The sequence below is a fragment of the Rattus rattus genome, chromosome 8 (assembly GCF_011064425.1).
Source record: "Rattus rattus isolate New Zealand chromosome 8, Rrattus_CSIRO_v1, whole genome shotgun sequence".
NCBI classification, from domain to species: domain Eukaryota; kingdom Metazoa; phylum Chordata; class Mammalia; order Rodentia; family Muridae; genus Rattus; species Rattus rattus.
Genome location: NC_046161.1, coordinates 48,141,090 through 48,165,395, shown reverse-complemented (window position 1 = coordinate 48,165,395; position 24,306 = coordinate 48,141,090). Strand labels below are relative to the sequence as shown.

Here is a 24,306-nt window from a genome sequence, read left to right as displayed (position 1 = left end):
AAGGCATTAGACCTGTGGTGATGACCCTTGGGCCAGTGAAGACTCAAGTAATTCTATTGCTCTTAAAGGCATTGAAAACTTAAAAGTGTGTGCATGTGTGTGGGCATGTGTGTGCGGCGTGGGTGCATTGCATGTGCGGGTGTGCAAGCACAAGCATGCACGCCAAGATGTTTTCCATGATGTGAACAATCATGGATTTACCCATGCTAGAGCATTGACATCAGAACAAAAGATATGATTCCTCTCAAATCTAAGCGTGTCGAGGCAATGGGTTTGCTGCTATCACAGGAACACAGGTGGCAAAAAGGGCAGGTGTTTCACAAAGGCCCACCCAGAGTGGGGGAAGGCTACAGATGTGACACACTGGCACCCTCTGATCAATTGGTAGGCATCTCCAGCGACGAGAATTTCCTCACACTAGCGCTTGTTTCCCAGTTCTACAATGCTGGAGATGGATCGTATAAACCACGCAGCATTCTGAATACTCGAATCTTGAGCTTCCTGTCTGCCTCCCGGAGTGAACATTTCAACTCATAGGAAATAGCTACGTGTATGTGCTTTGGGGGATAAGGGCATGCAATTACTGCCAGGGGACTTGATGCTACCTACCTCTTTGAAGTTTTAGGACTTTCTACATCCCTGCATTCAACTAACCTACGTTGCTCACTAGAGCCCAGAGTGTAGTCTTGAGGAAACCTCAGAGGTCAGAAAAGCTTAATCCTTAGAAAGGGCTCATTCTAAATAACCCATCCTGTAAAAGATGAAAGGCATCCGAGGACTCCCCTAATGGCGACATGGTGTATGGGCGTTGGAGAAGGTAATGTGGGTGCCAGTTCCAGTCCTGTCATTACATAAACGCTGGGTACCCTGGGACAGGGTGACTTTCCTACGCCTCCATTTCTTGTGTAAAATGGGGACAGTCGTACATAGCTCACAGGGCTGACGTGAGAGCAAACAGGTTAATATCTGCCAACTCCTTGGAAGTGTTACAAAAGTTCTCATTCCATTTCTCCTTATGTGGTGCTCCGTGTGTGTGTGTGTGTGTGTGTGTGTGTTTGGGGCACATATCATTGAGGAAGCAGGATTTTAGCCCTGTTTGAATATAGACATATGCAGCCTCCACCTTGGTGGCAGTTCACTACTGCAAACATGGCCATGCAATGGAAATTGTGCAAAGCAATTTTGAAATTCTAAAGAATATTTATTTTCTACGACCTTAAAAACTTTCTGTCAAAACGTTACTCTTACCACAATTTATACTTCTATAGAGAACCAAATAATAAAGCAAATATTTTTGTATATAATAATTTAAAACAGTTTATATCTTAAAGTGATTTCTCTTGTGTTTCTCTCTCTCTCTCTCTCTCTCTCTCTCTTTTCTCTGTATCCCCAAGCTAGTTTTTCTTTTGTGTGTTTCTTCTTTTCTTTTTTTTTTCTTTCTTTCTTTTTTTTTTTTTTTTTTTGAGACAGGGTTTCTTTGTGTATCCCTCCTGTCCTAGAACTTGCTTTGTAGACCAGGTTTGCCTCGAACTCCAGAAATCTGCCTGCCTCTGCCTCCTGGGTGCTGGGATTAAGTTGTGCACCACCATTGCCCGGCCCAAGCAAGGTTCTTAAAACAGGTGTAGTGCAAGTTTCAAGCCAGCCTGGATTACATAACATGAATCCTCCCCTCCCCCCTTTTCAAAAATAAAGTTATCAAAAGTATTTCAACATCTCTTCGTTTCTTCTCTCCCACTGTTTAATTTGGTGTGTGTGTGTGTGTGCACGCTCGTGCGTCAGTGCCCTTGTGGAGGTCGGAGGAAAATGTAAGAGTTGGTTCTTGCCTTTCACCTTGTGAGTTCCAGGGCTCAAGTTCAGGCTGCAAGCACCTTTACCCCCTAAGCTATCTCGTTGGCCTGCTTCCTTTTTCTATTGAGCATCTTTTTCTGTGCAAGAGAAAAAAAACCTCAACCCATCAAAGTAATTACTCATTAACAAAGAGAGCAGCTACAAACAGCTGCAGACCCTTCACCCTCACTTAGACCAATTAGAAACCTAACCATGAAGCTGCTTAGCACATGCACAACATGTCCCCAGTCAATCATTACTGAAGTGGTAGAGTACTAACAGGTTAACTCATAGTGAACGAACTGAATGAATTCAATTGTGAAATTTCTGTGGTTGCATGGAGGTCAGGAGAAATGTTATTATTACACAGTGCCCTAGAGTCTGGTGAAAGTTATGGACTTTCTCCTCTCAAAACTGCACGTGAGGGCTGGAGAGACCCTACTCCATAGCTAAGAGTTCTGGCGGCTTACACAATGTGCACTTTCAACTCCCAGCCCCCATGGCAGGCGACTCACGAGTGTTGTGACTCTAGCTCCCTCTTCTGGCCTCCTCAAGCACCCGCATAAATATGTGCATACACACATGCAAACACACACTTAAACTATATTTTAAAAAGCATATGTGAACACATACAAAAAACTTCTGCAGCTTATCAGGATATCCACAGAGCTCCTGGACAACCAATTTGAAATCACTTCTGTGGACATAGAGTTCCAGCCTGAGGTCAAACTCAGCCGATCTTGACAAGTCTCCCTAAACTTTTGGCTCTGTCTACATACAAGTGTGGAGTGTGTCATCTACCATCGGAAAATGATTTTGATAACGATGCCAGCGTCTTCAACTTGGTTTCTTTTGAACTACTGCCATCCCTAAAACTCCTCCTGAAGACACACAGCGTGCGCTGTTGTTGAAACCAGCTGTTCAGCCTAAAAAGGAATGACCTGCACAGGGCACAAGCCATCACTGGGTGACACCTGAGTCGCTGCTGGGTATGCTACTCTTCCTGTTCTCCTCTGTCCACTCTGTTGTTTTCTCCTTTTTGTTAGCCCCTGTTCTGTACAGCACAGCCCCATCCCCACTGCCTCCCTGCCGACCCCCATGAACACTGCTTACACAGCCTATGGTTCTAGTTCTAGATCCTCATTAAAGCCACCAGAGAAAGACTGGCATGTGTAACATGTCTTGAATTTCATAGACATCCTAAGGAGCTCCTCCTTCAACACTCTGATGGTGTCCAAGAAATGCATTCTTTCTGTAGAAGGGTACAGTCTGGGAAAGTAATTTTGGTCAAGGGGTAGGAATTGGGACATTGTGTATGTTGATTTATTTTTATAGTTATGTAAATATATAATTATATATTTTGTGTGTGTGTGTGTGAGCATGTGTGTCTAGGGATGAACTCAGGTTACTAGACCTGGGTAAGGAGCCTTTACCTGCTCTTGATTTGTTAGTTGAGTTTTGCTTTAAATAAGGGAGGATTGCCTCAGCAAATGCTGCTGATGAAATCACACGGAGATTGTTCCTCTGGAAATGAACTTCAGAAAGTTGACTCTCAATTGAGTATGCACGTCCTCTACCCACTCAAAGGGCAAGATGATAAGGTTCTATCAGACCAACCGCTGAACAGGACCTGAGTCTCCCAAGGTCATCCTTGTTTGACTTGTAACCACAAATTTGTCTTGCCTTGTCACTATAAAACATCTCTCCATTCCAGCACCCTTACAAGTGACAGGAGCCACAGCCAAACCACTGCTTTACGTGCTAACATCACTACTGCTTTCTTCCTATAGAACTTTACATTTTTTTCCTTCTGAGGCAAAATAGCACAAGATATTTTGGAAATGCTGAAAACCAGGCACTATAATGTCACCATCATGGTCCCGGAAACTGTGCCTGTCAGTGCCATGCCACTTTCTGCTGATCATGGGCCTCCTCCCTCCTGATTCGGAATTGTGAGAGCTCATCTTCCATACCAGGTAAGCTGCTGCTTTAAACCCTGAAAGTGTTTCCACGGGGCCCTTTGGTCCATGGCATGAATATGTATGTATGTATGTAACGTATGTGTATGTATATGTATGTATATGTATGCACGTATGTGTATGTATATGTATGTATGTGTATGTATATCAAACCTGAGAACTGCAGCTGTGTTTGAAGCACAGCTCAAGCTTTTGGATGCCTGAGGATTAGGAAATATTAAAACTAATCACCTGCCCGTGACAGATGAACATATCACAAATGGGTGTTAGATACTCTCCAGAGTCTGTACAGTGCTTTGGGAGGTTTGAGATGGAGTGGGAAAGGTCAAATTCTAGAATTTTCGGTTAAGTTAAAACAAGCAGCACCAGATTCTGATTAATTCCAGCTCTGCTTTGCAGGCAAAGCGTCTCTGGACTGCCCTCCCTTTTCTGTCCTCACTGACACCTTCCCCTCCCTCCCTTGCATTTATTCTTTCTCTTAATCTTATTCTTCCTCTATCTTATTGGCAGCGCAGATGGTGCTGTTACCTAGGGGTAGAATGGGCACTGGGAGTCGGAGAAGAATAGGGACTAGACCCATTCTCTGGGAGCATCACAGTCTGACAGAACCATCCAAAGGTCTTTGTGTCAGTCAAAAGCAAAGACTAATAAAAATTCTTCTGATACTCTCAGCTAACAATTCTGCCACCGGGCTGAAATGATCAATTATCAAGTTAATTCAGAATAGACAGAAATTTCAGATAAGGTCTTTAAGTTCAGGCGTGAGCTCCTCACAGCTATCAATAGCTTCTAAGTCCGTGAAATATCCAACAAGTCCTGTTTTAATACCATAGTAACTACAGATTCACGAATGTGCCAAGACTCTGCACAGGGCAATGGAACGTGGCAGCCGTGCTGAGGTGCGTGGACAGAGCACTGTGCCTGGATTCCTTCTGAAGTGTTCCCGATAGTTGCCCATCTGTCTGATTCAGCCTGGCTCTTATAATCACTTTAACTTCTAATTTAGCAGAACACCGGGTTAGGGTGTTGATTTCTACCTAGTGATGTCACCTCCACAGGAGAAAGCCTCCAGTAATCAGGGTTTTGGCTTGAATCCCTTCCACAGATTTCCTTTCCCATGGTGAGCCCCTTGGCCAGGGAAAGTAGTAGTGAGGTAAAGGTAGGGTGGGGTGCAGTGGAACACTCTCTCCTCTATTTCCATATCACAGGCTCAGGTACTAAAGTCCAACCTGCCTGGATCATGTAAACATCTTTGCAAACAGAAAGAGGACAGCATTGGCTATCTATCAAAGGAAGCCACCCGATTCTCAAATTTTAGTATAAGAACAACTTTGAAGGAGGGAGTTATAGCTCTTCCCAGAGCGTTTGAAACTGCAACCTTCAACATTTTGTTGTTGTTGTTGTTGTTGTTGTTGTTTTGTTTGTGTTTTGAGACAGTGTCTCATGATGCAGCCATGCTATTTGGCTGGCTTCAAACTCATTATTTAATGCTGACCAGGCTGGTGTTGAGCTACAGAGATTTATCTGCCTCTCCCCCCCTCCTGAGTGCTGGGATTAAAATCTACGCACCACACCTGGCTAAAGCATGTACTCTAAAAAAAGAGGTGCATCGAGTGACAGTGCTTGGTCGGGTCAGGAAGGGGACTTCCTGTGCTCACTTAGGGATGTGGTACTGCTTGTCAATCACCTCCCACAGTACACTGGTCCTGTTTGAGGTAGAGCCTTTGGTGGATGCTGTAAAACCCTTCCTTGGTGGTTTTTCACTTGAGCAGCCAAGTTGAAAGCCACAGAGATAAGCCCAATTCCTCCTTCAAAGAAGGGGAAACCCTTATGATCTGTGTTGCCAACAACACAGTTTAATCAAGTACAGGAAGCACAAAGTCCAAATAAAAATAAAGGTTACATCCCGGAGGAGGGGAAATTGCCTGCTGATGCTCAAACTAGAAGAAAGACAGGAGCTGGAAAAGACCATAAGCCCCTAGGAGGAGAGCTCACAAAGGAAAGTTCCTACCATATCTATTCTTGTGGAAATACAAGGTCTGGTGCAGTTCATCAGGGGCATAAACCCGGATTCTCCTGCTCCTGTCAGGCATAGGAAGTAAGAAAACCTTCTGTCATTGCTCCCAAATAATGGGTTTCTGCTCTTGGATTCACATTTGAGGGTATTCAGGGTGCTAAAAAGCCTAAGGGAATTTAAAGGCTGTAGTAATAAATGCCCTTACCTTACCTAGTAAATTTCAGTTAGAGCAGCTTTCTGCTCACTTTGTCTGGCAGGATACTGAGGACAGTGCTTTTTTTTTTTTTTTTCTTTTCTTTTTTTTTAGAAACTGGAGTCAAAGAGAGAGGTTTTACCCCTATGTGTTATGGCTCATAGATGGGTCTAAGCCTTGTCACTTATGCTTGCAGAGAAGTCCAGCTTAGATCTGGTGCTTGGCAGCAAAGGTGGGCAAGAAACAAGGTGTGGGTTGTGGATCTAGAAAGTAGCAAAGGGTTTGGGGATTGAACAGTGGTAGAGCGCTTGCCTAGGAAGCTGCAAGGCCCTGGGTTCGGGTCCCCAGCCCGAAAAAAAAGAACCAAAAAAAAAAAAAAAAAAAAAAAAAAAAAAGAAAAGCAGCAAAGGCTGGTTGATACAGAGGGGAGGGAGGGAGGAGGTTGCAAAAGTCTGAGCAAAGACTGGTCCAGGGGAGGTATGCTTACTCAATTCGATCAATATCTTGGTCCTCTAGTTCAGATTCATTGCTCTTCTCCTTCTCGAGAAACACGCGGGTTACCCAATCTTGACATTGGTTCTCTCCCAGAAGATAATATATTCTTCCCAAGTATCACATGAGAGAGAGGACACGAGGAAATGACATGACAACAGGTCCCTTTATTTTCCTCTTAAGAAGATATTTCACAGACAGCCCAAGGTGGAGGTAGACTTGCTCTCAGAGTCCTGCAAGGAATAGGGTGCCAATGGGTTCCAGATGCTTGCGCCGTCCTCTCTCCCTCCCACTTCTCCTCCTCCTTCCTCCTTTTTTCCCTTCTTCAGATAAATGGTTTCACCTTGTAAATGAAGCTGCCTTGTTTTGTTACAGTTTGAGACCTAATTGAGACCCTCAGACAATATAGGTTTTGGGATTTTTATCTTGTTTTTAAATATTTTTAGCAATACATTGTATACTATTTGTCTCCTTCACTCCCTTTGATCACCTGTAGGTCAGTAGGATCCATCCAGGTGGTGACAGCATTGTGCTTCCTTTCCACTGTTACATAGTCTTGAGCGGTTATGAAAATCTCACGGTTCATAGATAGACAATGTCTCCAGTTGGGGTCCTAAGGACAGTCTTGCTGTAAAAAGTATGAGCATGGGTCTCTGGAGGGCGTATCCATAGGTGTGAATGACAGTTTCCCACCTAGGAGAGCTGGTAAGTGTTGCTAGCTGTCAGCTTTAAGGAGGCTCTCTGGGGACATCAGTGGACAGTGAAGTATTTCCTGCTCCTGGGAGTGGGCTGAGGGACTCTCTCGAAGTCAGTCTATGCCTAGAGAAGCATTCCCAATCCGAGAAGCTGAGATCTGCCTAATGTGGAAGCAACTAGAATATTTGCCTCATATTTTACACATCTGTGGTTCAAGATTTACATGTAAATGGAAGGAATATATGAACACATATATGTATAATATGTTATAATTATTTGCTTTTATATTTTTTTACATCTTCTCCATAACTACTATTCTGCAAGAATATAGTTATTGTACTTTTCATGGTTATCTATAGACCCTGACTTGGAAAAAATATCTAAATTAGGGTCTCAGGAGATGTTTATTGGATAAATTAAGGCGACATATAATTGGTCATTAAGTATCCCAAACTCTGCTTTTCTTCTTGGTAGAACATTCAGCGCTCTCTCTCTCTCTCTCTCTCTCTCTCTCTCTCTCTCTCTCTCTCTCCTCTCTCTCCTCCCTCTCCTTCCCTCCCTCCCTCTCTCCGTTCTCCTCCTCCCTCCCTCCCTCTCTCCCTCCCTCCCTCCTTCCTTTCTTTTTTCTTTCTTTCTTCTAGACAAGGTTTCTCTATATAGTCCTGGTTGTTGTGGAATTCACTCTGTAGACCAGGCTCGAACTCAGAGATCCATCTGTGTCTGCCTCCTGAGTGCTGGGATTAAAGCCTTGTATGACCACTACCATCGTCTGGCTAAATACTCAGACTCTTAACCTACATACTGTCTAGCAAACTTCATTTTTCAGTATATACAAATCTTCATTGTCATATCTTTTGAAATAAATGTTTTTCATTTTTGGCCAGGTATGAGGTATGAGGCCTTTAATCTCGTCAGTTGGGAGGCAGAGGTAGGCAGATCTCTGTGAGTTCGAGGCCACCCTGGTCTACATAGCAAGTTCCAGGCCAACCAGGTGCTACATAGTAAGACTCATCTCAAAATGTTTTTATTTTGATAATTTGTTTTATGGTGGAGGAATACTATACTAGTAGGGGAATAGTTCCTCCCAAATATAAGCCATTTATAGTTCTCTCTTTGTGCTTCATGGAGCTTGACTATTAAGTAAATATTTGTAGACAAGTCTTTTCTTAGTCAATACTTAGCCTCATGTAGAATTAAATGTATCTTATGTAATATTCCTCCACTTTTTGTCTAAATGTAAAAACAGCCTAAAATACAACAATTGTTTTTTATTTCATTTAAAAATTTATTTGTGTGTGCATGCATACATGAGTGTATATGTGTTCTCTCTCCCCCCCTCTCTGTGTGTGTGTGTGTGTGTGTGTGTGTGTGTGTGTTTGTGAAGGACAACACTCAAAAAATCAAAATCACTCTTTATATTAAATACCCACACACAGTTCATTTGAAAACACTTGTGGAACATCTGTGATGAATTGTTATAATATAACTGGTATTTTGTTTACAACACATTTTAAAGATTAAAAGTTGGTATATCTGATATTTTGGAGAAACATGCATTTGATCAAATCTGCTTCTTTAAATCTTTGAGCAAACATAAGGGAATCACTTTAATATAACTCCAGTCACCTATGATATAATGTGGTGCTACTAGAGTTAGAAGATTGAAACCTTTGGCTACATTTTTGATTCTATTGATCTTTTGATCAAGATCTTTTCAAATAGTGTTGGAGGAGGAGGAGAAGGAGGAGGAGGTCTGATAATCAGATTAGTAAGAACTCAAAGTTACCCAAATAATTGTTAAACAGTGTTTAACTTGGGAGAAATACCAGGTCAGATGATTCAGCTTACAATTGATTATTACACAGACCCAGTCTTCTAAGCAATTAGACATTATCTGGCTTTATACCGATTTCACTGACTCTATGAATTTTAAAAGATTAGAAAAAATTGTCCAATGTATAAATTTAAAGTATCGAAGGTATTTTTATTTAATTTCACCAACCACTGGTAAAACAGTTCAATGTAGGTTTGATTGGAATCCCAACACTTGGAAGTCTGAGACAGGGTATCTTGGTGTTCAAGGAGAACCCGAGCTAAGCAGTTTAACCCTATTTCAAAACAAACAAACAAACAAACAAACAAGCCCAAACGCAAATCGTGATGACACATACAGCATTGAAAGGGGCTGTAATCAAACATGTTACTTTGGATGCTACAGAGTTAGCAGAACAAAATCGGCTCATCTTTGTTTGTGACATAAACCACATACAACCCCTCCCTTCCCAGGTTTCTGGTTCTGCACAACCCTACATTGTCTATATATAAGGCTGTAAGCTAGACACTGCTCTCTGGAAACCAGACCCGGTCGTGAGCCAGCGATTAATAAATGAGTTCTCAGGTTTGTATTACTTCGGAGGTTTTGCTCAAGACTCCTCGTCAACGGAGAGCCATTTAAAAGCGGTGGATGTTTGAGACAGGCGTTGTTATCCTGGCAGATCTCCTCAGAAGAAAAGAACACCACGCTTGGTTCTGAGAGGCTCGTTCTGTCAGCTAGACTGTTCACAACCAAGACCATCCAGATAAGAGCAAGCGGCAGCCGTACAGTTTCATCAGTCGCCACCTGTCCCAGTTTCTATGCTTATACTAACAGATAAAACCGATTTTTTATTCCAGACTGTTAGAAAGCAGAGTGTATAGCCTCCCGTTTAGAGGGTTGGGACGACAGATCAAGAGCAGCTACTCACGAAGCCACGTGCTTTCATTCATTCAAGAGGCGGAGAGTCTCGTGTGATCTCTGCTTTTGTTTTTAAATCACAGGTGACTCACATATAGACTCAGAAGATATAAAAAATGAATATGAAGGACAATTTTTTTGCATTAATGAAGTTCACTGTGTTCTTACGATTTATTTGTGGGTCCTAGCTACTGTCTGGGAATTGGCCTCTCATTTCCATGGCAGATTCTTGTGGATAGGGATTAGGTGCGTAGATATGGAGAGTTCGCAGAGAGTCTGGATCAGTGGAAGGTACTCATCATCAGCAAGTGAGTCCCTGAATAAACAAGGCTGGAGTGGCTGAGGACATGACTCACTAAGAACTCACTTAGCTATCGTGCGCCAGGCCTGGGCTCCCTTCTCAGTTACCCGAACACCTCTTGTGCTCTGACTGCTTCTACTGCCGCCTTAAAACCTTCAGCCTTGACTAAGCTTTCCCTATTTAAAAAAAAATGTTGAGTTTTCTTTATAAAAAGTCACTTCATTTTGATAGCTTGGTATTTGGTAAAGCGACATGAAATTGAAGGTGACAAATGGCCGTATAGCCCCACTGATACTGTGGACAAGAAAATAATTAAAATTTGCTTGAGTTGAAGCCAGAGACACGTAGATAAAGAACCATAGGAAGTTGGGAAGTCATTCAAAATTCCTCTGAGTCACAAATGTGGAAACTTAAGAGACCAGATGGCTTGGGTTTTGCCAAACATGCTTCAGGGAAGACAGACCATGTCTCCTGCGTCTCTGAGCTCATTTGGTGTTATTTCTACAAGTAAGCGAGTAAAAAAACAAAAGCAAAAACAGTCCCCCAAATCCTTAAACAACAAAGCGGAGGCTGGTTTGTGACCCATAGCTTTCAGTTCACCCTGCAGGCTACCACCTACAAGGTGCCAGACAGCAAAGGCAGAAGCCGTGAGCTGCTATCCTCTAATCAGTGGCTGTGAGCCAGTGTCTGGGCGGAGCCATCTGAAACCAACTGTCCAATCAGTGGCTGTGAGCCAGTGTCTGGGCGGAGCCATCTGAAACCAACTGTCCAATCAGTGGCTGTGAGCCAGTGTCTGGGCGGAGCCATCTGAAACCAACTAGGATCTGTAGTGCCCATTAAAAACTAAAGTTCTCCTTCCTGAGCTGTTATACTTTGCTGGATTACGTTCATCGTGGAGTTTACTAAGTTCTTGTTGACCGTTGCACACTAATTTTCTTATCTATCAATCTGAGAAGATGGAGACATTTTAAAAGATTCCACTAGACTTCCAGCTATCTTGACTTTTAGCGAAGTTTTCTACAACCACTATATCATAAATGTTTTAATGTTTATGAGCCGATAGGGCTTTTCCTGTTAGCTAACACCTACCAGGGTGTTTTACTGATTTGTTTGATTATATATGTCCTTTTATCAAATATAATAGTTTTCTTGAAGACAAGTTCTATGAAGTAAATACTGACAGGCACGCATGGTGAAAAAAACATCCTAGAATTCCAAATATTTCAGACTACCCACTCATGTTGTTCTGGATCTGTTCCCTAGTTCTTGCCTGAGGTGTCCTTCTGATGTTGTAGTGCTCTAAAGAATGGCTGAGGCAGACTACATCTATGGAGCCCTAAACCACTGTGGTGGGGGATGGACATGGGGCGTGTCATGCTCCTCCTGGAGCAGCGAAGAGGTTTTTCTCACTAACAACAGCTGCACAGCTCAGAACTTGTCAGAAATGCACGTGCTTGTACCCCACCAAGACCTACTAAACAAGCATCTAGACTTGAGCCCTCATGGTCTGCTTTCAACAAGCTTTCAGATGGTTCAAATGCATTGTGACTAGACCACAATTATGCTTTGGTTTGAGATGTTAAGATCTACTGAAGTCTGGTCATTCTGATTCAAGCAAATCTGAGATGTTTTCTCTACCTTTTTTAGTGTTTTAGTCACCTTTTCAGTTGGCTATTGTCTTAAAAAGTGTTTTGTAATTTGTAACCCCCAATGCCATTTAGGGTTGTCTAAGACAGTCCCTCCTACATCTTCACTCTCAGCACAGAGAACAGACTTCTCGCCCTACTCTATTGGCATGGCTTCTTTTCCTTGGTTTCCCTTGGCAAACAGGCGATACTTACTCAAACGAAGATCTGCCCGAGCAGTTCTCTCTTTCCCGATGCTTTAAGGTAGGTAGGGAGCGTATAGGAATTCCTGGGCATGGGCTCTGAGACCTTGCCTGGCTGTAGACAGATACCAGTACTGCTTAAGCTCTCCAGGTGATTCCAGAGCTGTGGAGCTTGGCAAACTCCTACCTGGAAAGAAGGGAAGTTGTTTCTGGGGTAAGGGTGCCTTTCTCCGTCTGGGACAAGCACAAAGAACTAAGCAGCACTGGGTGGTTTTTCTCTTACTGCGTTATGCTTGAGTCTAGCCAAGGAGAGGATGGTAGAAGACTAGATTTGAAATGAAGAACAATGGGTCTGAGAACACAGTAGTAGGTAAGGTTCGTCCCAGAGAGTGGACGTTTAGAAACTTAGGTCACCAGACAGATCCATAGGTGCCTACACACCCTTCTTCACTAGGAAAGCAGCCCTCAGTGACTCTGACCAGCACAGCACTGACTCACAGAGAGGCTCAGACTCCTGCCTACCCTTCCCCCAGCTCGCCAAGCTCCCTTCTTGTTATGTTCCCTCAGGCCTTTCACTTGTTGGAGTCTTTGTGTTCTCCTTAATTGCCTCAAGCCCTCCATTTTGTTGTTAAAGGCTGAGCTCCCCTCTGGAATAGGACTTGTTTGTCCCTATCTCCCTCCCTTGCCTGCTCTTCAAGTTCTTTCCAGAACTACCTGTGCCTCTTGAAACAACCCCATTGGACCTCAGAAAGATTGTTATTTCGCCCGAGTTCTTTTCCATTTGAAAACTTTGAGATTTAGAGTCATTACAACTATGCAGTGACCGCAGTCCAGCTTTTCCAACTAGCCCTGTCCTGAAGGAGCAGAGTTTCAGGTTAGGCAGTCAGGAGAGCTGCTTGCATGCTGCCTGGACATCTTGGAGACTATGAGGTAAAGCCCTGAGATGTGGATGCCCATGGAATCTGCACTAAAGCATACATAGTGCTCCTGGGCAGTTAATGTTCCACACCAGGGGCTATGGATGGATGCTATGTTATATACCCCGTAAGTGTGTGTACATTTATTTTTGTCACAAATACAAAAATAAAAATAATTTGAGCATCATTCATAAAGGATAATTAACAATTAACGTGCTAATGAAAGTTTTATTTGCATACCTATCTTAATTATGTGTGGATTTACAAAGAATTTGTTCAACTTATATTAAGAGCTTATGTACTAACAGTAATAATTGACTTTTATATTTCCCTTGATGAATGAGAAGGCATTGAAGGCATAGCAGACCAGGCTCTACTCCAGGAACACAGCAGTACTACTACACTGGAGAATAAGAGCAGTTCAAAGTCCCCACTCTCACGGGAGAGCATACTGTTGGTATACCGTGAATAAAGAGGTGAAATGTACAGTCTAGCCATAAACTCCTTAATGTGGGTGCATCCCGAGGTCACGTTGACACCGTAGACTATATGAAATGACCATGATGGCTGTCAGGTGGTATAATCTCCTGGGGTCACACTGCTAACTGTGCAGCCCTGTGATGGAAGTGTCATTTTGGAGTGTATACATGATGACCACTGTTCAGTTTGCCTGAGATTAGGAGTTTTTCTAAGCTAGGGGATTTTCAGTGATAAGTCGAGACAACCCTGAGGAAACCAAGTACTATGTACTCTCTAGGGGGAGAAATTGGAAAAAAAGGTCGGGATGGGGGTGAGTTGTAGGGCTGTGGTATAATTGTGCGTAGGTGGGGGCAGGCCTCACTGAGGACGGACTTAGGAGAAGGCTGGGGAGGTAATTCAATGGATACAGTTGGAGAGTAGTCAACGATGAGTCCCAACATCAACAAAGGCTTCATGCATACACCAACACATATGCCTATATAGATGAGCTTGGGTACACTCACACACACACACACACACACACACACACACACAAATAGAAAAATAAAATAAATACATTTTCAAAAGACTCAAAGTGGAAGCAGAAATCTGGAGAAAGTATGCATCATACAGAAGGCAAGCCCCCAAGGGCAGACCTGTCTAACCTATTCAAAAACATGAAGATGGCAGAGGGACTGAAAGGAAATGCAGTAACAGCTTGCATAAAGCACCATTTTGGTCCTTGGCTCTGCTAGCTGTGGCAAGGATGGAAGCTACAGAAAATTGCTAATGAAGAAGAAAAAGGTGTGTATACTGTGTGTGTGTGTGTGTGTGTGTCACTGCATGAAATGAGGTGATGTCCAAGGACATGAGAGGGACTGGCTTTGGATAAGGGCAGGTCGTTTTGCTCAGCAAAGTGAAGGAAGGCTTCAGAAAAGGCTGAATGGATAGCTTAGGTCCCAAGGAGACAACTTCTAATTTCCACTCTTTCTCAGAGAAATTTCTAGTCTTAGATTTGGAGGAGGGACTGACAGGGAATTGAAAAGAATGGATGGGAGATTGAGTAGAAATGCTGAGACATATGGAGGACCCCACCTGAATTTAATTATCTGTCTGTCTGCCTGCCCATCTGCCTGTCAGTCATCTCTCCCTCTCCCTCCTCCCTCCCCTCTCTCCCTCTCTCTGTCAAGTGGGAGGTTTGCCCATTGTTGATCTCTTAATTTCAATCATATTTAAAGTCTGGTCTCTGGCCTCAGCAGTAATACACCGTCCACTGTCCTGTCTCTTCTGAACTTGGGCACCCTCTTTGGGAGGTCCTCACTTTCTCAAACAGGTTTCCCTCCTTAGGATTGCCGGCGGGGCTCACCTGGGGTCAGGTCTTGGCCAGGGATTGAGGCTTGTCCTTCAAGTCCCTTCCTTTGTCAATAATTACTCTGTTTGGATATCTGCCTCGCCATGCCTCACCTTGAGAAAAGACTTTGGTTTAAAACTGCCTTTTTTTTTTTTTTTTTGGTGGCCGTTTTTTCCTTGATGGTTTTCTTTGTTGGCTAAACTTCAGGCTGCCAGGATCACCAGGATGATAGCGCCCTCTAATGGACACATTGGGATTAACTATTACCATCAGCTAAAGGTTCAGTTGGGCTCACCAGACAAATGTAATGTACAGAATCCCTGAGGAACAGAGCAGAAAAGCAAAAGCAAAACAAAAAACAATGCTCTGTTCATCGTGACCAAAGAACATAAAAACATACTTTTCTGTACTTTAATTGTAGAGAGTAAGTTAGGAAAAAAGGCGTGAATCTTATTTTAATTGTCAGTAATTTCGGTTTGTTTTATAGGTAATACTTCTACCTAAGTTTTGGAGTATCAGATTGATTTGTTGGAATTCGATTTGAAATCTGATTTTATGTTTCGTTTATAGAAAATATAAATTAAATTATAAATTAAAATATTAATTAAAATTTAAAATTTATCAATATTATTAGGAGTTTAAATTGTGAGACAATTTGACTTTTGACGGTTTTGTTTTTAATTTTTTTCTGAGATCAGTACCAATAAATGGATATTTGTGGCATTATTTTGGAGTTTTACCTCATTTTCACAATTAATTTCAAGTGGAATAGGCCTCATAACTCCTCATCCATCCAAGCTCAAGATGTTTATTACACGGAGTTGGTGGGAGGCAGGGTCATCTTCATCGAATACAGCTGAGCAAGGAAGAAGGTCGCTCAGAGGATAAACAAAGGAGGCCAGTGTTTGCAATACAGTTGGTCAAGGAGACAGCTTTAGCTAGCCTCCATGGAGCAGTCTCTGTGAGGGGGGCAGTCTCTGTGGGGAGCAGTCTCTACAGGGGCAGTCTCTGTGGGGGCAGTCTCTGTGGGGAGGCAGTCTCTGTGGGGGCAGTCTGAGGGAGCAGTCTCTGTAGGGGGCGCAATCTTTAGGGGGAGCAGTCTATAGGGGCAGGTCTCTACAGAGGCAGTCTCTGTGGGGGGCAGTCTCTATGGGGAGCAGTCTTCAGTCCTATCAGGAAAGAGTGATGGCGGATGTCTTCTGAATGCACTTTCCAGTAGCCACATGGACTAGAGGAATATTCTACCGCCCCTACAGATCACTGGAATGGCCTTATCAGCAGCACATCCACCTGGGCTACTTCACTCCTCATCGCGAGAGGTCAGAAAGTGAAATGGTTTTACTCGTGGGGAGATCTCGGGCTACCTGGCATACTTATTTAACCTGACACTGGAATCATATACTTTTCCATTTGGATCAACACGCCTCTGTCAAACCAGACACCGCACAGTCAGGTGGGCTGCCATAAAGCCCCTCCTCCCTCTCAGATTGAAGCCCCAAGCACTTGCCTTCAGGTCCTCGAGCATGTTCCATGTGATGAAGCACAACAACTACATCTCCAGATTCGACGTAGCGTGGGCTGCAGTGCATTAGCATGCAGAATGGCATCATATTTAACAACAACCCCAGCCTGTGGAGAGCGGTCCAACCCTTTCTTGTGAAGGTAAGTGGGAATCCTGCATTATTTTCCTAGGTCTGCAATGGTGCTTCTGTTAAAAGACTATACTCTAAAATTTTACTGCCACATAATTTTGAAATAATACAGATAAACTTTCTAAGCTTGACATTTCATCCCAGCAACCTCACAAAATGAATGAAAACTAAGACTGAATAGGTTAAATGATTTGCCTAAGATTCCAACATTAGTAAACCCTAAGCCTTCGTCCCCCCAGTGCAAACACAGTGTCTGTAATCATAGCCACAACAAACTCTGAAGAGATGGACCTGTGTGCTTAGGGTCATTTTCAACCAAAATTTAGTGTTTCAGCTTAATGTTTGCTGTAAGCACGACTGAAAAATACATTGGCAGATCCACTGTCTGACAGGCCAGATGTTATGGGGAGAAAACAGTCAACAAATGAAACCAGAGAATCTTAGCATGGGGGGGAGGTCTGTATTTGCCTCATCCAGCCTCTGGGCTTTATGCAACCATAAATGAAAAGGCCAAGTCCTAGAGAGGTTGAGATTCACACGGCAAAAGTGAGTCAGAGGTGAGCAGAGGCTGGCCCTTGGCCCTTGCCCGTGTCATTCTGAACATGAAGATGTTGAGAAGTACACAGGGCCAATTTTGACACTAACATCAAGCATTAGGAGACACTGTCATGCCCTGGCAATCGCACTGGAGACGGCATCAGGAGGAACAATTTTAGGTCTGACCATGCACTGTCAAAACTCTTTCTTCCATTCAGACTTTTGGGTCTGTAAGGCTAGCCCCATTGCCTTAGACAAGTCTTGGTTCCTCTGGCTGCCATAACACACTAGACAGTTGGGATACAAAGTCATGCTCTTTGTTGTAAAATTCTGCAGATCACAAGTCGGTCATGGGTCCCAGCAGGTGACGAAAAGCCTGTGGAGGTTCGGATAGGAGGCATCTTTGATCTTACTCTCTTCCGGCTTGTGAGAGCCCATCATCCCTTGTCTGATGGCACAGGCCCAGTCTTCCCCTTTTTGCCTGCCTCTCTTTTGTACCTTCTGTTGTAGCCTCAGCTGGGAAAGTTTCCTCGCTAAGGACTCCTGGGATTTGCTTGGACTTACCGTAGTGACATATCATCATCTCATCCTCTTGAGGACCCACTCTTGAGTCACTTTGTGATTGGGACCCCAGGAAACTTTGGGTAGCTTTTTTGTGTGTGTGCCACTATTTGTGTTGCAGCCGATCTATCTCCTTATGTCTTATAAGACTGACACTGGATTAATGGAAAAGTATAGGTCTCAGGATTATAGTGGGCCCCATGTCCATAGGAGGACTTCAGTGGCGTCCATTAGTATGTTGTGCTTGTTCCTTATCACACTGATGAGTATTATAGAACATGGACTTGAGATGTTGTAATGAATACATTATATGAATATGAAAATACATAATATATAATTCATATATATACACCAAAACAATATATTATATGAATATATTATATAACATATGATGTCTGTCTCCACAGCATTGAAAATTGTATTTTACTTCTTCATCTGGCCCAGGTTTACTAGGAATATGTCAGCTAATATTTGGGATACCCTATTCCCTTGACATTCAAGACTTAACAGAATCTCTAAATTTATCTGTTCATTTAACACGCCAGTGTAATCATCATTGTATTAGGTACCGAGATTACAACAACAAGAAAGATTTGCTCCTGCCATTGAGGACCAGGTAATAGGAAGGCTGGGTAAGGACGACCTACACATTACCAAATACTGTTTAGGTAAGGTTGTACGAGGCTGGAGAGAACAGACACGTGGGCCACCTAAAGCCACCAAGGGGCCAGGGACGACAGCTCAGAGCAGTGGTACTTACGATGAATTTGGGATGAAGTAGAATTAACTAAGAAAGTGTAACACAGACAGACATCATAAAAATGAACGACCAGGACATTTGACAGCAGAGAAAAGATAGATCATCGTGACACACTAGGGACCCCCCAAGGACAAACCTAAGGCCAAGGGAAAGGCAGGATCAAATCACTCAAGACATTTCTCATTAAGTCAGGACTTGAGTATATCCCAAGAGTTACAAGGGTTCACTAATTATTTTAAGGAAATGGATGTGAACACTTGGGCGTGTTTAGGAAAGTCCCCCACCGTAGTAGACAAAAAGTTCAAGGAGAACAAACACAACCATGAACCATGAAGACAAGTGGGCTGCTACAGTGGCAAGGGTGGATGAGGAAAGGGTCATGTAACTTCTCCAAACGGTAAGTTAATTACTTACTAAACAGCATCATGATTACTGAGACAGCCATGAATAGCGAGAGTCCTAAAGCAGTTTAATAACCCTCCTTTGGGAATTAGATTCCTTTGGTTTCCCTGAGAAAGTAGAAAAAAAATGGGACACATTTTGGAATCTAAGTTACGCTCAGTAGTGCTATGAAATCATTAACCTACTGGCTGTGTTGGGTTTGTGGGTAAATACAGTGGTGGTGAAATGGTTCATCCCTAAAGGAGATGGGTGAAAAGGTAGGTGGAGTGCAGAGAAGTGCGTTTACTGAAACTGTCAAAGGAGCTATTTATTGATGAAATTTAAGGATTTGCTGAATTTTCTTTGGAGCAAGATAAGAGTATTTTAAGCACATTGAAACACGTATCTACATACACCAGTGACCATAAGCAGTCATATTGCCTTCTGATCACCTGTGAGGTATGGCTTCAGGTTCCTGTCACAGAGACAAGACCTGCATTCACTCGGACAAAGACCATGAATGACATATGGTGCCACCCCTTCCCTCAAAGGGCTGAGGTGTTTAGGGATGATATGCCCCTCTCTTGAATGTGATCACTATCAGAGAACAGAGAAAGCTCAGGTAGTCCCTTCCCATCACTCCGAGGAAGCCTCCTACTTCAGCCTCCTTTAACACATTTGGGATTCTTCAGAGTATCCTTAGGCTGGTCTCCCCAGCTCTCTCCTATCACCTTCCCCCAACTCTGCCCCCAACACACACCCTCTACCACATTCTTGACAAGGTCTCACTCTGTAGACTGTTCTGGCCTGAACTCATGAGCCCGGAAGTGGTTTCTAACGATCCCTCTGCTGCAGGAGTGCTGGGATTAGTGAAACCACCAGGCTGTCAAGCTTCGTTCTTATTTGCAAAGTCTGTCTTCGAAATACGTTTCTTTACTTTTTATTTGTTTCCCCACCCTCTTTTGAGGGATGATCTCCTGGCATTCTGCCTTTAAGGTACCCCCAAAATTTCCATGCCATGTAAAGAATTTTGATAGCAAATCTGAATAAAAGACATAAAAATAGAGACTAGTCCTGAAAGAACCTTAAAGAAACTCTACTACAATGGACCACTAGGGAAAATGCTAGATCAGGAGCAGAGCAAGAGGAGGGCGGAACCAATCCATTCTACGTGTTTTCATTCATTGATTCATTCATTCATCCACCCATCCATTTGTTTGTCCAATCCATTTGTTTGACAAATATGTGCCCAGGCACCTCATGCAGGATTGGTTGAAGCATAAAGCTATTAAATAGTTGTCACCCTCTTGTAGGAGTTCCCCAGTCACTGACACCTGCATAGCACGTGAGGACTGGCTCTGCCTGCTACTGCTCTATCAAATGAGTCTGAAGAGAGGCTAAGCATAGGAGAAGGGCACACACACACTCAGTATTTCTAAGACTGGTGTTGTACGTCTCTGCTTCTAGGAACCTTAGGTGGAAATAGTTAAGGACCAGTCACTGGCTCTGTGTTAATATCCATCTACATGCTAAAATGCCAAATAAATGTGACCTCAATAAAATCCAAGCCATCACCTCAAGGGAACCATGTACAGTAAATGTAAAAAGCACTGGTTGGTGTTATCCCAGAAGTATTAATGTTTCATCTGCAGTCTCAGAAATGATTAGTACTGGGGTTGGGGATTTAAGCTCAGTGGTAGAGCTCACCTATTTAGGCGAGGCCCTGGGTTCGGTCCCCAGCTCTGAAAAAAAAAAAAAAAAAAAAAAAGAAAATGATTAGTAGCTTAAAAAAGGCTTTAACCTGAACCCATCTTTTAAAGTAATATCCATTTGCTCAATTTTAGTTAAAAAGGTAAGTACTTCTTGCAGAAAACCCGGATAACACAAGAAAGTATGTGAGATTATTGTAACATTTCCCACCCTATTATTTAATGTAAAGTTGGGGACAATTGTTCCTGACATATAAAGCTGAAGTAACCTGCTGTGTTATGTGCCCCGGTGCTTATGATGGCCGAATTTCTGTTCTTCAGCTCTGACAGGCCCTGGTCTTGTTCGAATGGTAGAAGTCTGTGTGGAATCCATCAAGCAGCATTTGGACAGGCTGGGTGACGTCACTGACAACTCGGGCTACGTGGACGTGGTGACCCTCATGAGACACATCATGCTGGACACTTCTAACATGCTCTTCCTGGGGATCCCCCTGGACGGTACTGGGACTTGAGTTCTCATGCATTCTGTTCTCTTTCAAACGGGCCTGTGGGGGCAGTAGAGAGAAGCAAAGTGCCACTTCACTGTGCTTGGCTCAGCATTTCTAAGTATTCCTAAGGATATCCCCCCACCCCACCCCTAGCATTTCTGCCTTATAGTAGAGGTCAACCCCCATATCTTCTGTATCTCCTGTGTTGCTCTAAGGCATAGCATCCTACAATGGGCAAACGTTATCTGTTAATGTGGTCATTGACATAGCACTGGTAAATCGGATATATTTAACCATTTCTGACCATTCTTTGGGACATGATACACACACACACACACACACACACACACACACACACACACACATATTTATATACACATGTATGTGTTCCTTCTCTCAAAGTCACTCTAAGAGAACTTGCTGGTCTCTATACGATAAAGTGACAGTGCTGATGCTGTTGATGCTGACAAGATGGTGATGACAGCTGTCAGGTGTTTTGCATGTACTAAACATACTGGTTTGTACCAAACAATCTGAAAAGATACTTTATGTGCATGCCTACCATTTAGTATTTATAACAACCCCACAAGGCATCCTACCTTCTCTGCTAAGTGAGAAAAGGCAAACATTTAAAAACGTGCCCATAACTACCACCACCCAAAAGCTGTTGACATTAGTATGTGATTTCCCTAAATTAATTTTTTAAATTACGTTCCTTGATTCAGCTGTTCCTCAACCAATATGTATTGCTGCCTACTTTATGTTCCAGGTTCTAGGGGAGAGAATCGGGAAGATGGGGTAAAGTTTTCAGCTTTGAGAAGCTTATATTGCAGTGGGGGTACATGAGCAGTAAAGCTAGTAAATCCCAGGTTACATGGAAGCGATAGCGAGTGCCTCAAGGCAAGAACGGATCAGGGTAAAGAACAGGGTTTGAGGTGGGGTAGCAATGCGGCCATGCCCATCATGGAGCCAAGTGGTCAGGAAGTATCTCTTCAGAGAGGACATTTAAACATGTTCTGAACGAAGTGAAGTCACAGCCATGTGCAGATCTGAAAGAAAAGTGATCTAGGCAGGGGAAAGAAACACGCACTCTAGCACTTGTGGAAACCATCGGAGCCATACGATCATCTCTAAGCCCTTCCTTCCTCCTCCCAGCTCCCATGGCCTTGATCTCCAGTCTCCTGCACTTCCCAGGGGCTACAGAAACTGAATCTGATCATGCAGTTCCTCTGGGAAGTTCTCGTGTCACCTTTCACCTGGCGTGCTTTCTGCATATGTCTTTGCTGAAGTTAGGCAGACGTGCTGACCCAGCCCTGCTTGCTCCTTGGGTCCCTCCAGGCCTAGGCTGTTAGGAAGGGTTGTGTCAAGGGAGCTGTGAATCCCTGCGTCAATCAGTGGCTGGAACCAGACCGAGATGCCACAGCACCTGTATAAGCCACGTGGGTTATGTTGGTTTCCCTGTATACTGTATACTTGTTAAACTTCCGGGCTGACCTGCATGCCATACTGTCTGCATCCTTAATTTCTATCAACTGTAGGTTTCTTTAATTTGCAAAACAAAGATGTTATCACCCTTGGCAAGACTGTAAGGATTAAACTCAAAAGCTCTGTAAAGCAACCTAGAAGTGATTGGCATTTTAACAGTTAAAAAAAATTCCTTTCCCATTTGTGTGTGTGTGTGTGTGTGTGTGTGTGTGTGTGTGTGTGTGTGTGTGTGTGTAACTTGAAAAAAATAGGCAAGGACTTTCTTTTCCTTTTTAAATTCAATTTAGCTTATTATCACTTACCTGTCATTAACAATGTATGAGGCTCAAAACAGTGCATTGAAGAAGCTCAGATTAATTCTGCAGTTTCAGCCAAATATAGATAAGTATGAAGGCCATGTGAAGAATGCTATAAAATGGACCTAGCACTGGAAAGTGAGTCATTGAGGAGCTGTTAATTAGGTTGAGAATCCCAGTATATAATATCTCACCTAACTCCAGAATCAACTGAACTGTGTGTGTTAGCAGCATAACAGGTTTGGTGTTTTCAAATTAAATATGCCATTGTCGTCGTCGTCGTCGTCATCATCATCATCATCATCATCATCATCGTTAGTAAGAAAGAAACATGAGTGCTGCTGTGTACCCACAGAGCTCAGGGGACAACTCGGGAGCTGTTTTTTCCTCCCTTCTTTATGTGGATTCCAGGAATTGAACTCAAATCATTAAGAGGCAAGGACCTTTACCCACTATGTCATCTCACTTGGCCGAACAACCCCCTTCCAGGTGCCAGGACCAAGGACACGGTAACTGTAATTACTCCTCTGTGTCCAGAAAAGCCAGAGGGAGTGAGAAGCCCAACCGGACTGAGATACGAGAGAGTCTAGGTTGTGGTCTCAGACACGGACTTGAAAACTGTGAATTCTACAGCTAACTCAGCCAATTTAGATGCCAAGCAGATAAGTTAATGAATTTGCCGTGTAATCTATGCAGCTAAACCCAAGACCGGCCAAAGAGTCTGTCTGGAGTTCTGCTTTTAGGTTCACATTTTTTTTTTCCCACTGAATTTGTTCTTGATTTTGTTCCACAGAAAGTTCTATTGTGAAGAAAATCCAGGGTTATTTTAATGCCTGGCAAGCACTCCTCATCAAACCAAACATCTTCTTTAAGATTTCTTGGCTCTACAGAAAGTATGAGAGATCCGTGTAAGTAACCCAAGTTTGGAGGATGGGCATGTGCGCTGCTCATTTTGTCTTTGGGGCTGTTGACCCCTTTGATAAGGTTTATGCTCCCCAGAGTGCAGAGGGCCATGCTGACAAAGTTACTTGTGAAATACTCATAGCAATTTGGCTGCACTGGGACAGACCAAAGAACAAAGGAAGCCTCTGGCCAAGAACCTGCTTAGCAGTGGCCAAATGTGTGGCCTGAGGGCTCTCTGGAACGAAGACACTGTGTTATGTTTTGAGTTGACGGAAAAGCTTGGCTAATCCTAACACTGACACCTATCAGAGCTTTCTGCATATCATCAAAAATGGAACATAGAATTAAAGTTATAGCCTTGGGATTATTAGCAGTGTTAGAAGTCTCAGTTAACCCTGGTACTATAAGACAAAGACTTCATGCAATTCGTTTGTGAAGAAATAAAATACAAACTCATTTACTCACGAGCACTAATGCCTTTAAAACAAGCAGGATCTGTTTTGCTGGGAGTCTAAATTGAGAAAATTTTGACTTCTTCTTTTCCTTCAGCAAGGACTTGAAAGACGAGATCGAAATTCTGGTGGAAAAGAAAAGACAGAAAGTTTCCTCAGCAGAGAAACTGGAAGACTGTATGGATTTTGCAACTGATTTGATTTTCGCTGAGGTATTGGCCTGACTGAACCACAGTTCCTCACCTGCTACATATTATGACCATGTACCATTGCTTAGAAAATCCTTTT

The 24,306-nt window shown here is 43.1% G+C and overlaps 1 protein-coding gene across 1 annotated transcript in view; it reads left to right on the top strand.

Moving 5' to 3' along the window:
* The window catches only part of LOC116906994 (aromatase), a 126,495-nt gene that overhangs the window by 93,538 nt on the left and 8,651 nt on the right, over positions 1-24,306 (top strand). The window contains exons 5-6 of the mRNA XM_032909921.1: positions 23,457-23,571; positions 24,116-24,230. Of these exons, the coding sequence (XP_032765812.1) occupies positions 23,457-23,571; positions 24,116-24,230 (230 nt within the window). The remainder of the gene's footprint in view (positions 1-23,456; positions 23,572-24,115; positions 24,231-24,306) is intronic.